The 15,969-nt window shown below is 32.2% G+C and overlaps 1 protein-coding gene across 1 annotated transcript in view; it reads right to left on the bottom strand.

Moving 5' to 3' along the window:
- The window catches only part of LOC126775357 (small G protein signaling modulator 1-like), a 117,056-nt gene that overhangs the window by 85,118 nt on the left and 15,969 nt on the right, over positions 1 to 15,969 (bottom strand). The window contains exon 4 of the mRNA XM_050497228.1: positions 4,966 to 5,129. Within this exon, the coding sequence (XP_050353185.1) occupies positions 4,966 to 5,129 (164 nt within the window). The remainder of the gene's footprint in view (positions 1 to 4,965; positions 5,130 to 15,969) is intronic.

Here is a 15,969-nt window from a genome sequence, read left to right as displayed (position 1 = left end):
AAATTATTAAACAATATAAATAATAGGTGAGCTAATAATAAGCTCATATGGAATAATAGCACCAAACTCCATAGTACAAATACATTATATTACAATAAACTGATTTTAATTGGCAACGTACGTTATTAGACTTACCTGTATAGTAAGTATATTCTGGTGTAATTATATGCTACACATATAACACAATTATTGACATAATATATACCTTCGTAATAATGGTGGTAGGGCTTTGTGCTCGTCTGGGTAGGTACCACCCACTCATCAGATATTCTATCGCAAACACCAGTACTTTGTATTGTTGTATTCCGGTTTGATGGGTGAGTGAGTCAGTGTAACTACAGGCACAAAGGACTTAACATGTTAGTTCCGAAAGTTGATGGCGCATTGGCGGTGGTGGTTAACATTTCTTACAATGCCAATGTCTATGGGCGTTGGTGACCACTTACCATCAGGTGGCCCATAACGTCATCCTCCTACCTATAATATTAAAAAAAGTAAATGATTTAAATATTAGATCCTTACATATGAAATTAGCGTTTTGTCGTACTCTGACCACTTTGATCTGATATATCTACTCTTTGGTTAAGAATTCCATAATCAAATTTATAAATTCATTTAGTTGGTACATTTAAGTTTAGAAAAAAGTCATTTATTTGTTTTTTCCTCATTATTTTTTTCCTTTGGCGTCGCTTATTACCACACAATGAAAAACATGAAATATCGGTATATTTGCGAGTACGAGTTCTACCGTGGCACTAGTGCTGCAGAAACAGCTCGAAGGATTAATGATGTGTACGGCGCTGGTGTCGCAAAATAAACGGTACGTTTTTGGTTTCAACGTTTTCGTTCTGGAAATTTCGACATGTAGAACCAACCCCGTGGACGGCAGGAGACCAAAGTGGAAATGAAGAATTAAAGGCTATTATGGAAGCGGATCCATCACAAATCACTTCAGAGATAGCTGCTCCACTGGAAGCAAATCGGGAAAGTAAAAAAACTTGAACGATCCTTGTTCCTTGGACGAACCTCATGAATTGAGTGACTCGAACTTGTAAACACGCGACTGCTGTGTTACTTTGCTCAACCGACAAAAGTATGAAGGGATTTTAAATCGAATCATTACTTGTGATGAAAAGTGAATACTGTATGATAATCGTAAGCACTCGTCACAATGGCTGAACCCTGGAGACCCAGCCAAATCCTGCCCTAAACGAAAATTTACTCAGAAAAAGTTACTTGTGAGTTTTTGGTGGACTAGCACCGGTGTCGTTCACCACAGCTTTCTAAAATCTGGCCAAACGATTACGGCAGATATCTATTGTCAGCAACTGCAAACCATGAAGGATGAACTAGCTGCTAAACAACCGAGATTGGTCAATCGCTCTAGGCCGCTGCTGCTTCACGACAACGCAAGACCACACACTGCACAACAAACAACCACTAAGTTAGATGAGCTACAATTGGAATGTCTGTGACATCCACCATCCTCCCCGGACCTTGCTCCAACTGATTACCATTTTTTCCGGAATTCGGACAACTTCTTACAAGGAAAAAAATACAACTCCGATGCGGCAGTCCAAACCGCCTTCAAAGAGTTTAGTGATTCTCGCCCCCATGTTTGTTTTAGTAAAGGGATCAATGAACTACCTATGAGATGGCAAAAGTGCATAGATAACAACGGTGTTTACTTTGATTAATTAAATATATTTTACAAAGAAAAAAATTGACTTTATACCTATCTTTATTACCTCCCGTAGAAAACGCCAATTTCATATGAATAATTACTACTTTAATTCAAATTTAGATTTTTTTTTGTGTGATTTTTTAGTCGTTTATTTAACATCATTAACCGCGAAATAGACAAAAACAAAAAATGACATAACTGTTCTTAATTTAGAAGATGACAAAATATAGGTAAGCAAGATTAAAAAAAATATTCGTTGAAGGTTCTTACTAATTATATGACACTTAAAATTTATATGACAATGTGAATATTTTTTTGTTTTTTTTTTATGACATCATAATGTGTCAAGCGCCTAGAAGCATTTAAATTAAATTTAAAAAATGTAGATGATTTTAATATTGATTAAATAGTATTATTTGGTGGTAGGGATTTGTGTAAGACCATCTGGGTACCCACTAACCCAAACAGCAATACTTAGTATTGTTGTGTTCCGATTCCGAAGAATGAGCCAGAGTAACTACAGGCACAAGAGACATAACATCTTAGTTCCTAAAGTTGGTTTCATCTTGGAAATAATTATGGATATAATTTTTTACACCGCTAATGTCTACGGGTGTTAGTGACCACTTAGTATCAGGTGGCCTCTTTGCCCGTCCGTCTATATATGTTATAAAAAACGCATATTTTATAAATATATATAAAAAAAACTTAGTTATGAAAAGTCACATGTTTTTCACCAACCCGCATTGCTCCAAACTTTTGCTTCAAGAGAGGAGATTTTTGTCCAGCAGTGGTACATTTAAAAACTGGCTCGTATATCTAGCATATTGGTCAGGTTATAAAAAATAGTTACCTACTATATTCAATGCGATATATATATATATATATATATATATATATTATATATATATATATATATTGAATATAGTAGGTAACTATTTTATTTATATATATATATATATATATATATATATATATATAATGCATTTTAAATGTATAAGCCCTTAAGTTCCTTTTAATATCATTTAGAAATGAACAAACATCGCAAATAAGAACTTTTTAAAAATTTATAAAAGAGAGTCTACTAGTTAAACCTTAAACTTATTCAATATCGAATCTAACTAATATTCCTTTATAGGCAATTGATTAAAATTGCCCATTCATACCTACTTTTTATTGAGCTGTATACATAAACTTAATGTAGAATGTTAAAAATATGTATATAATATATTTAATACACATTTATTTATTTATTATTTAATCTTACATATTGTAGTAAGTAGCCGTGTGCTTGATAGGTTTCCCTTTTCTTCAATATTTTTTGGAAACTTACAATAGCTGGCATCATTACCATGGAATTAGGGAGGAAATATTTCCTTAACAATGTTGAATTAAAAACATTATATATTTTTAATTTAAAAACTTTATCGACCAAATTATTGTAGTCAGTACAAAAAGTGAATTTTATGGCAAAAGCATTCTCCACCAATCAATCTTCAGGCTAATATGAAATACATGAAAGCAGTACAACTATAACAATAATATTCAAATACCTTATTTCAGTAAAACTAAAGTACTCTAATATTATATTGCAAGACACGTTTCAAATTAAATATCCCTGCATCTCGTTTTACCTGCCTGTATCTATATCTATTTCTTATTTTTATTTTCAGTTAAATTCGTGGAATATCGTGTTTTGAATACCCTCTAAATCTGTCAAAATCTTTTTTTTTAGGTAATTACTTTGAATTACTTCTGACGCTTAACTACAAAATTTCACGTTTTTAATTACACAAATGACCATCTTTCACTCTCTCAGATTCTGAATTTTTATAAATGCTGACACAACTGTATTTTACTCAAAAACAGTAGCGAAAAGCAGTTAGCTCAAAGTTCGCATAACGTAGATCGTTTGAAGGTCTAAATTGGCCGAATAATTAAATGAATCCACAGACTGAAACAAACGCTTAGTTCGCAAACATCAAAATACAATTACTTATTGTAAATACTTGTTTAGCTACGAAATAGTCATTCACTATGCTACATTAAAATCATAGTGATGCGAGCATTGACAGAGATTTAAGAAAAAGAAGTCAATATTATTAAAAAAGAAAACTGTACCGTATACTTGATATTATTTTATAGCAAATGTAAGTACAATATTTCAGCTGGCTTAAAATTCAGCTGGAAGATTTAACCTATACTGACTACCAAGACAACTAAATATATCATTGTAAAGTTATGTTTAACGAAAACAATATAAATATTGACTTGATTTTAAACTTGCACTCATATACATTCCTTGATATACAGCGCTGTGATCTGTCACACAGACAGACACGGCGTAGGCCTAGCAACAAACTCTTTAAGTCCTGAGCTCTATCAGAAACTATGAAGAGAAATGATTAATTAAGTTCAATTCTCAGTCTGCATCCGTACTGTGAATAATAAAAACCGATAACAAGATCACATATGTATTATTGAGTTACAATAAATCAAGAATCAGCGCTGTTGTCGAGATTGCGTTAAAATGAATATCCGCAGCGCAACTCACGGACTATTCAATTTCCCTAATCAATTTTGCCGGCGAAATTATTTGCCGTCCGTTTAAATATTACTCATTCCCTTTAACTAATGAATCGCAATTTGTTACAAATTGTTTCTTGCTTACTTTTTTAACTTTCTTTTTATTCTTTTATAGTCGTAATCTTTAGTAATCGTAATGGTCGAATTAACTATTTTAACGACTGTTATAACGCGTATTTTATTTATGAGCCGTTTAGTTTATGCTTAATGTTAATCGGTTATAACTTATTGTTAAATACTTACATACTGACTTAATTTTATATTGTTTTAGTCACTGTAAAAAACATTGGCACATAGTCCCTATTAGAAAACCCGTATAAGCTCTTAATCATCATTTACTACATAAATTATTTAATTAAGAAAGTGTCTTATATAATTTATTTTTAATTCATCTCATGCTCGGTGTTGAAGGAAAACATCTTGAGAAAACCTGCATAATATATCGGATGAAAATCTATCACATATGTACTCATCCAATCCGAGAAGCTTGATGAAAGCCTTCTCAAAAAGGAATGGAAGCCTTTGACCAGCAGTAAGACAATCTAACTTTGAGAGCGGAATAAACACGATAACGAGACTGATACTACTCTAGGCAACAATTCATATTACTATACGTGACGAATATCATTAAAGAAACAACATTTCTTTTACTAAATATTTCTTCTTTAGAAAGAAGCTTTAAAAATACAACTTACTTTGATTGGGGTGGCGGCTGTGACAACAGGGACCCGGATCCTCTTTTATTAAGAGGAGGACGAGGAGCTGACGGTCGCCTCTCCACCCCAGACGCTGATCTCGTAGCTGGAGCCCCTTCAGCAGCTAGAACTCGAGCTGAGACTAATGCCGCTTCTGGACAGTTCTAAAAAAAACACTTTGTTTAAATATTAATACATTTTAATTTCGTTTCATTACACGTTTATTCGATCATAATATTACTCTGTCGCATTTATCTTATTTACATCATCATATTGTATAAAACAACATCAAAGGCAGTTTCACCTTATTTTTGTAATATGTATATTTTTAGTATATTGTTTTACGTAATTTATACGCGTAAATCGCGTTACCTTTGTCGCCTAATAAATCAATTTTCAAATCAAATTTCGCGGGACGAGACGTTATGCTGAACAAACCTGTGACATTTTTTCTCTGTAAATACAGGACACGAAGGGGTGAGGTCTACGCGGGGCATATTTATCAGTAGCGCACAATCAAGCAAGGTCAACAATTCCTTAAGCACTGAAGATAAACCATAATAAAAAACTGCTTTTAAAGAACCCACTTCAAGTTTTATTAAAATCATTTTCCAAGCGATATTGTTACAGCCCAAATCGCATCTCCGTGTTATCAAGTTGGTTCCAAATCTAAAATACAAATATATAGATTTAAATATTTTCACTCCTTAATGTAGATTGTACCAAAATTTTCTTTGGTAAAGTTTAATTTACAAAAATTATAATTAATATTCAAGTATATCGTAGTTATGTTACGTACATATATTATTAGGTACTACCAAATTATGCAAACCGAGATGGCTTTGTGGTTAGAACACGTGAATGTTAACCAAAAATTGCGGGTTCGAACCTGGATACTAATACTACTAATTACTACCTACTACTACGCATAGTATTTATATATTGTATGCCTTTCAAATAATTTCATATAACACTATTCAGAGTGCATTTTGCCTTAAATAAAATTGTAATATTTCACCAAAAACGTAATCGTAGATCGGTATTATCACCAACTCATTTAAAAGTTATCAAAGGCATTTTGATCCATCGCTCAAATAGCTATTCAAGGTGAAGCGTACTTTGAAACTAAATTTAATAAAAAGCGATCTCTACAATATAAAAGTTTAGAATAATTTGAAGCACTTTTAAAAATATGTTTTCGACGGCTTAGCCTTTCAACGAAAGAGTCTTCGGCGGGTATAATAGTTCATCGTTTGCACCGAATTCAAAGGCTCTTTTTGTAATATAGCTTAAATAATTTACTTATAAATGTAATGATATCGTTCTGTTATAGTTGTTACTGCAAAGTTTCATATGTTAATAGATAGGTTTTATGCAAGTGTAGGTATACCTACCAGCCTCATTTATACTTATTCTACTGCCGAACAATAATGCTTTGCATAGCACTGTTCCAGTTTAAAGGTAAGCCTAGAGTCAACCAACGTAATTACAGGTACATACGGCACAACGTTTCAAATGCATTGAAATTGTAAGGCATTGTTGATATTCCTTTCAGTGACCATCTCAATGGGCGGAAGGTATCACTTACAATAATTTGTTAATTTTTCTTACAATTATATAAATCAATATATATATTATAAAACAGGTAGGCGAGTGAGCAAATTGGCCACCTGATGGTAAGTGATCACCACATGAAACAAGAAATATTAACCATTCCTAACATCGCCAATATGCGGAAGGCATATTGACCTTGCGAACTAAGTTGATATATCTCTTGTACCAGAATTTACGCTGGCTTACTCACCCTTCAAACTGGAACACAACAATACTAAATATTGGCGTTTACCGGTAAAATATGTATACGATGAGTGGGTGGTACCCGCCGAGACGGTCTTGTACATAAACCTACCACAAAGTGATAAATGTATTTATATTATAATTTTTAGGTCACGTTATGAGATTATGATATCGCAACAGTTATTAATGTATTTCAACATATAATGCATGCATGTATAACATATTAGTATGATAGCATTAAGCCGAGATGGCCTAGTGGTAAGAACGCATGAATCTTAACCGATGATCGTGGGTCGTGATCAAAACCGGGTAAGCACCACTGAAGATTCATGTGCTTAATTTGTGTTTATAATTCATCTCGTACTTGACGGTGAAGGAAAACATCGAGAGGAAACCTGCATGTGTCTAATTTCATTGAAATTCTGCCACATGTGTATTCTACCAACCCGCACTGGAGCAGCGTAGTGGAATAAGCTCCAAACCTTCTTACCAAAATGGAGAGGCCTTAGCCCAGCAGTGGGACATTAACAGGCTGTTACTGTTACTGTATGATAGCAGTGAACAAAAATCTATACTAATAATACCAACGTTAACGACACATTGTAAGAAGTTTTTTTTGGGTAAGAATAAGGAGAACTGCGTACCTTCTTTGTATATCTTTGACCTTAAGAATAATTATGGCCAAAATCGCAAACAAAATAAACTTTCCGCCACTACACAACCGCTTAATCGAACATCGCAATTCAAGTCTTAACATATCAGATTTTTAGTTTGTTTCTCAATCGCGTAGCCGAATTTTATGATTTAAATTGCGTTTTTCTATTTCAATATGTAATTGTTAGTAATATTACAGAATAATATAAATATTTAAATAAGAAAAATACGTAGTAGGGTATCCAGTAAAATGTTTTATTTGCAGGAAAGTACATAAAAACCGATGCATCATTACGAACAATTTATAAGTAATTTATTTGGTCCTAATTTACAAATTGAAAACCGTTTAATGTTTTCACTCTACTGAGAGCAGTTCACTTTTTACTGGTGGTAGGGCTTTGTGCAAGCTCGTCTGGGTAGGTACCACCCACTCATCAGATATTCTACCGCAAAACAGCAATACTTGGTATTGTTGTGTTCCGGTTTGAAGGGTGAGTGAGCCAGTGTAATTACAGGCACAAGGGACATAAAATCTTAGTTCCCAAGGTTGGTGGCGCATTGGATATGTAAGCGATGGTTGACATTTCTTACAATGCTAATGTCTAAGAGCGTTGGTGACCACTTACCGTCAGGTGGCCCATATGCTCGTCCGCCTTCCTATTCTATAAAAAAAAAAAAAAAAACTTGCCAAAAAATAACCCAAACTGATAAGCTAACTTAAATTGCTATAAGAATACTGCACTTGATTATATAAAAGGTAAAACAGCTTTCTTAGCCCAGTTAACTGCGCGCTTTTATGTTTACATTTAAAAGAGAAAATAGAAATAAAAATTAAATCGACTTCAACAACAACAGAAAATGAACTTAGAAGTGGAAAATTACTCAATTTGGTTTTTTATTAAGAGTTATTATACTTACTACTTAACTACTTGAAGTTGAAGTTATTAAAATTGATTAAAACATCTACATTTATTAATAATAAAAGCAATTATAATAGCATATCTAATTATAATAGGAACTTATTTTTAAGTCGTTTGTGATTTTTTATTTCTTATTTGGTCTTTATCTTTATTGTTTTTGTTTTGAGTGTGGTATATAACTATTGAACAGCTTATAAACACTTTCATTCATAAAAGGAACAAAACTACTTTAATTAGTTCGAGACAGTATGACAAGCATAACAGCATTTTCAAGTAAGAATAGAAACCTTTGTAGAAAAACTTAGCTTCACTCTGCGTATCTAAATTTGAATAATATAAATAATTGGAAATATAATATATACCATAAAAATAATATTAGAAATTGTAAAAATTACATATTTAACGCGCAACAAAGACACGTATTAGGTAAGTACGATGAATAAATAAATCAATGCATATTCCGCCCTTTTGCTTATCAATAAGATGCGCGCCCATGAAGTCAAAACAACATAAACAACATTACATCATACTATCTTATGTTAGTTATACATTGTTCTTTTGAATAAACATTTGATACAATACTTTTGGCTGCTGGAGCTTTGACATATTCGTTCACAAAAAAGAGTCAAGAACAGAAATAGGAAATTATCGTCCAAAATGATTCCAAGCGAACGCATTCTAAATCGATTTCGATCACATCATCATCCTGCAAAACCTGAATAAATTATGTATTGGTAACCAATTAAGATGGTTTGCCTCAAACATTAAAAGCAGAATGCAAGCGATAGTTTCATGTAGTGTAAGAAGTGATTTTGTACAAAATCCTCTGGAGTAACACAAAGTTCAACACTGGGTCATCTTTTATATTTTATATATATTTGCCATGTTGGCGGTATTACGAAACTTTTACTCAAAGAACCTAACACTATATATGTAAGGATGAATACGAATAGGGATTCCCTATACGATGCGATATATTGCAATATCGATACGGCATTATACGATATATATTTTTTTATAGAATAGGAAGGCGGACGAGCATATGGGCCACCTGATCGTATGTGGTCTCCAACGCTCTTAGACATTGGCATTGTTAGAAATGTCAACTATTGCTTACATAGTCAATGCGCCTCCAATCTTGGGAACTAAGATTTTATGTCCCTTGTGCCTGTAATTACACTGGCTCACTCACCCTCCAAACCGGAACACAACAATATAAAGTACTGCTGTTTTGCGGTAGAATATCTGATGAGTGGGTGGTACCTACCCAGACTAGCTTAATATAAACAAATTCAATCCTACTTACTTAATAAATACAAAGTCAATCTATTACTTATTACTTTATATACCCGTCTGGGTAGGTACCACCCACTCATTACATATTGATATTCTATCACCAAACAACAATGCTTATTATTATTGTGTTCCGGTTTGAAGGGTAAGTGAGCCAATTTAAATAAACTACAGGCACAAGGTACATACCAACTAAGTTCGCAAAGTTGGTGGCGCTTAGGCGATGTAAGAAATAGTTAATATTTCTTACAGCGCCTATATCTATGGGTGATAGTGACCATCAGGTGGCCCATTTGCCTATCTGCTACCTATTTTATAAAAAAAGAGAAAGAAAAATAATGAATCAAAAACATTTACAAAAAACATCTAATAACATATATGTCTCTAATATTTACTCACCTCGCATACACGTACGTAAAGCTAAAGATTATCCCGAATATGGATATGAAACTAATATACTACATATTTTTTTGGACAGACCCGAGAGAGATCCTATATTTGATAGGTCTATTATCAGAACAGAACTCTATAAGTTAAACTCCGTAAAAATAATTCTGCCAGCTGGCAACTGTCTCCCACTGTCAACCTTCCAAGAATAATTCACAAACACACGTAAAATCGTAAAAATTGAGATTTTTATTTTTTCCACTAAACTTAGCATTATTTACGACATAAAAGCTAAAGACCTAATAACATAAAAAAACTGAATGTAGTTACGTATAAAATTGCTTTCGTAAATGAAAGAGAAAAATTAATTGATATTTCGAAATAACAATGCCTATCGGAAATTATATATATTTTATTAAAAATATTTGTATTTTTTATGTTTCCAGTAGAAACTAGGCCTCCATAGTGATAAAAAAGAACATCTTTATTAATTTCTAAATATGTAAAAATAAATCAATAAAAAGTCGTAGACAATATTTACAACTATTTGCTTGTATTTTAAAAGTGCATTAAGCATATATATACGTTATAAAAAGTCTTTATGTGAATTTCGCTCTATTTCTTGAAAGATGAAAACTATGTTCTCAACGTAGGTGAAGCTAGTGACGTTAAGCTAGTGAAGTACATTTACCATTTATCGTCTATTTGGTTGCGTCGAGTCTGAGTGAATGCCCGCATACATCGCTCCATTACGTTATTAAGGCATTCAACATTAGATCAATTCATTGAACGATTTATCGTTACTCGGTTTTATAGCTTAAACGTTAAATATTTCAATCACTTATTGCTTAATTGAAGTCGGATAACTTACTTGTAGATTATATTTAAATATACTATACTAATAAAATTTTATGATCAAAATATTTATAAGAACGATACCCGTACTAATTAAGCAGAGGAAAACTTAAGTCGTTCAATATATTTTTTTGAAATAAAAAAAAATTAAGCACATGAATAAACCGATTAGCATCGAGGCTATTTCTATGTACTGTTAGAACAAACTCAAACCTGCACTGATATGCGACATTTACCGTAATAATTATAACATTTTAAGGATACATTTATCAAAATCTGACTGCCTCGTTGGTCTAGTGGCTTGATGTAAGGCCGCAGATCTGGGGGTCCTGGGTTCAATTCCCAGGTCAGACCAATAAAAATTTATTGGGTTTTTATGTCAGAAAATTCTTAGTAGCAGCCCGGAGTCTGGAAGTTTGTACACTCCCGTGCCTCGACAGGACGCAAAGCCTCCAAGTTGGTCCTCCGCCTGAACTCTTTCGGGTCGTGTCTGATAGCCGTCCCATAGGATTATGAAAGTTAGAGAATAGAGAGTGTACTTGTGTTTCCGCACACACTTGTACATTATAATATCTCCTGCGTAGTTGGCTAATCTCTCTTAGATGGCCGTGGCCGAAATCGGTCTGGAGGACATTATTATTATTTTATTATTATCAAAATAGCGTATCACCATAAATCGATTTTTAATATTACATGAGTAAGATAGGAAGTGCGATCTTATAGAACAGCTGTGATGTACTGATACTTGTTATCTCTCCGACCCACGCCTTTTTTTCGTGCTTGTATTCCAATAACCTATATTCTCTCAAACTATCGGACCAAATTGTTGTAACGATCAAAGTTTATACGGTAATTTTGAATAAATTAAAATGTTCAAAATCATTATAATTATATATATAATATACTTATATATATATATATATATATATTATAGAATAGGAAGGTGGACGAGCATATGGGCGACCTGATGGTAAGTGGTCACCAAACGCCCTTAGACATTGGCATTGTAAGAAATGTCAACCATCGCTTATAGCCAATGCGCCACCAACCTTGGGAACTAAGATTTTATGTCCCTTGTGCCTGTAATTACACTGGCTCACTCACCCTTCAAACCGGAACACAACAATATCAAGTATTGCTGTTTTGCGGTAGAATATCTGATGAGTGGGTGGTACCTACCCAGACGAGCTTGCACAAAGCGCTACCACCAGTACAAAGCCCTACCACCAGTGACAAATATTAAATTTGCCGTATATACTGTGTGACAAATATTAAATTTACCGTAATTTTTTAATATTTATTGAAACATTGAAATGTAATTTGGAAATCTACAGATCATATCATATCATAGAGCTTTCATTTATCTTATGGCTTTGGCAGCGCTCGTACGGACCGACAATTTTCTGTCTGGCTGACTTGACAAAAATCGTTTTCAAATAAGCTTTATTTAAAAAATAAGTTGTTATATCAACCAATTTAGACGTTCTTAAAAAAGACACATACAAAACTTAACCTAACCTACATTTATCATGTGTACACAATATAATTCAAACGCTACGATTCAATTACGTTCTTCTTTAATAAATCCGTCATCACAAATGTGTCGCTTGCTAATAGTATATTTACACATATATCAATTAAGTAAGTACACAATTGAACGAGACTTTGTAATATTGGCTTACGGCTCGATATCGGAAAGGCAAATACGTAGTCAAGGCTACGTACTATTTAACCCCTAACATATTTCCTAAACAATGTCTGATAATCGAAATTGTATTCGCTTGAATAAATACCGATGAGAATCTTCACACAAAAGCTTTCTATTTTATAAGAATTTAATTTTCCAATACAAACAAACATAATAGGATCATGAATTAATTTGAATACATTTAAGTCTGGTATTGATTAGAGTCAGAATGGCTCAGTGGTTAGAACACGTATATCTTGTCTGAAGATTGCGTGCTTAAGACAGGCAGGCACCACTTAATTGGCATGTGCTTAATTTGAGTTTATTAGTAATTAATTATACGGATATCTGCATGTATCCGATGAAAATCTGCCACATTTCTGCCAATCTCCATTGGAGCAGCGTGATGAAATAAGCTACAATAAATAATCCTTAAGAGCAAACTTTTTTGCTTTATTATTTTAAAATAAAATATAAAACAATATATTCTACTTAAATAATACTTTGCAATGGGTTATTATAACCAGAGTGATTTATATTTATGTGTAAATCTAGTATGGCTATACTAGATTTCACTCGTGTGAAACTTTTGGACATTTCTTCTATCGGGCTATTACATCGAATACAATGTTCATTTATTATCTAACATTCACGTGTTATTTTTTAATTTAAAACGAAAACAGAGGATACGATCATATAAACTGAAAAGTCTCCTTTATTCAAATCCAACTTTAATATAACCAAAACTAGACATGTTAAATGAAACAAAAATAAATAAAATCATTCGATTTTTGTTTTAATTTATGTATCATTTCTCATAGGCCTGTATACATATTTAATATTATAAGCATATTCATTAAAATTTGGCCCACTGGCGTACTATTGCGTGCAATAAGGATACTTATTATAAATACTAAGATAGAGCCAATTACAACGTTTATTATATTTATCAATTAAGCATATTTCTAACAATATTAAACAGCTCTTTTAAAATTATATACTTCTTGAAAATTGTAGAATCTTTGTTATGTCATTATACAATGCTTTACTTAGTATACTCGTATTGTATAAGCCATTACTTTGCCATTGTTCTTAAATATTACTTCACAAGCTTACAGCGTCAACAATATAGTGTATTGTAGCTTGTTTCATATCGATTTTGTATAACCAGCGCCATGCGTATGACGTATTAACGAGAATGAAGTAAACCTCATTGTATACACAGTATACAAATATATATATATATAATTATTATTTTATTACTGTTTATAATTACTGTTTATATATATACGTTTATATTTATAATTACTGTTTATGTTTATATATATAATTACTGTTTATATATAAATATATAAACAGTAATTATCAAAATTATACGAAAGCCCAATTAATAAATCAATTCCGTTTTACCACACGAGCCAGATTTGTTTTAAGTTTTAAATGAAACTGTAAAATTAAAAAATATATTTAAAATGAAAATCATTAGTTATTTGCAAATTAAAACATGACCTGACAATGTGAATTCATTTTTGAAGTATTAAATGTATACAGATATTACAAACTTATATCTTGGAATTGTATTCATTCATTATTTAAATATCGATTGCTTTTAAAATGATTATCGACCCAATGTAAGCTGATAAAAATAATGCATGAGCTAAATAAGAAATAACTTCTCGTTAAGACGAACGAACGAACGTGTTTCAATATTACCGATAGACATTTAAGAAGAATGAAATAATTTGATACAAATATTGTTATAGATTATAAACATTACAAAACAATTTTAATATATTTAAAACATAAGGATATTTTTAGCTATAACGATAAATATACGATAACAGACCTACTTATTTTAATATTGAAAATTTCCAATATATTTTATTAGATGTGTACATTTTTTATGCGGCATATACCGAGTATGAAATGAATTATAAACACAAAGAAAACACGTAAAATCTAAAGGCTTGCCAGGCTTTAAACTCTGTTAGGATCAACAATTTGTATTATACACTAGGCTATACACGAATACTAGGCTACACTTATAATAATAATAATAATAATGTCCCCAGACCGATTTCGGCCACGGCGGTCAATCTCAAGAGAGATTAGCCAACTACGCAGGAGATATTATAGTGCACAAGTGTGTGCGCAAACACAGCGTGCGAAAGAGTTCAGGCGCAGGACCAACGGCTTTACGTGCTTTCCGAGACACGGGAGTGTACACACTTCCAACTTCCACACTCCGGGCTGCTACGGAGAATTTTCTGACAGAAAAACCCAATAACTTTTTATTGGCCCGACTTGGGAATTGAACCCAGGACCTCCGGGTCTGCGGCCTTATATCAAGCCACTAGACCAACGAGGCAGTCAGCTACACTATATAATAAGATGTTTTAAGAATTAGATTTTCATCAGAGCGCAGAATATGTCGTGCAAGTCTTTGATTTATTCAACCCTTTATTAAAGATAGTGAAGAATATGGTCCGAAATTGTAAACAGTCAAAAAGGAAAAGAATCTGAGTATTCCTTCAAAGGCAGACTATTCATACAGAGCTATTCGAGTCTTTTCCAAATTTCGAAATGTGATGATATTTACGAAGTTCAAATATAGATTAAACCTAAAGAAGCGTTAGGAGAAAGCTAATACACGGTAACGTTATAAAACCATTTATTTACTGACAAAGACAATATATCAAAAGGATAGAATAAATCTTTAATAAAGAAGTAGCAGTCAGTTTGACGTTAAGAAAAATTTAAAAAATGACTATACTTGCTCAACTTTTCTCAAGCTTCCTGCTTAGATAGTATTAATAAAAATCAACCAACCAATAAATTTTTCTCTTGGAACAACAGTTTTACAGTTATACCAAGAGAATAATTGAATTAAAATATTAATTAAGAGCATAAAAAAGGTGACAAAAAAGACAGTAGTAGTAGTAACACATCGTGTGTTACTATAGTTAAAACTTATAAATCACTAATCTTGATGAATATAATTATTTAAATCTTATCGTAAAAAATATACCATAGGGTTAAATACAAATTTGAGACGTGCGAAGTCGAGACGGAATAATCTAGAACCTACTTAATAAAAATAAATAATTTTGTAGTAAAAAATATAATAAGAATATTATTAAATAAACACGAAATTTATCAATTACACAGTTCATACAATTATTATTTCAGTGTTAAAATAATAATTTGTTACTTTTTAATTAATTAAGTCACCAAATATTAAAAAAAGAGAGGTCAAATAAATAAATATTTATTTCTTCGAAGTAAAAATAAGTGTTTATGATGTTTTTACGGTAAACATCACCTAATTTTACACCCAGGATTGACTCTAAAGGAAGGAACACCTCAATAGTGAACAGCATAAACACGAAATTTGTACATAAAAGCTTGCTT

The sequence above is a fragment of the Nymphalis io genome, chromosome 18 (assembly GCF_905147045.1).
Source record: "Nymphalis io chromosome 18, ilAglIoxx1.1, whole genome shotgun sequence".
NCBI lineage: Eukaryota > Metazoa > Arthropoda > Insecta > Lepidoptera > Nymphalidae > Nymphalis > Nymphalis io.
The sequence above is the reverse complement of the archived record's forward strand: the minus strand, read 5'-3'. Positions and strand labels throughout refer to the sequence as shown.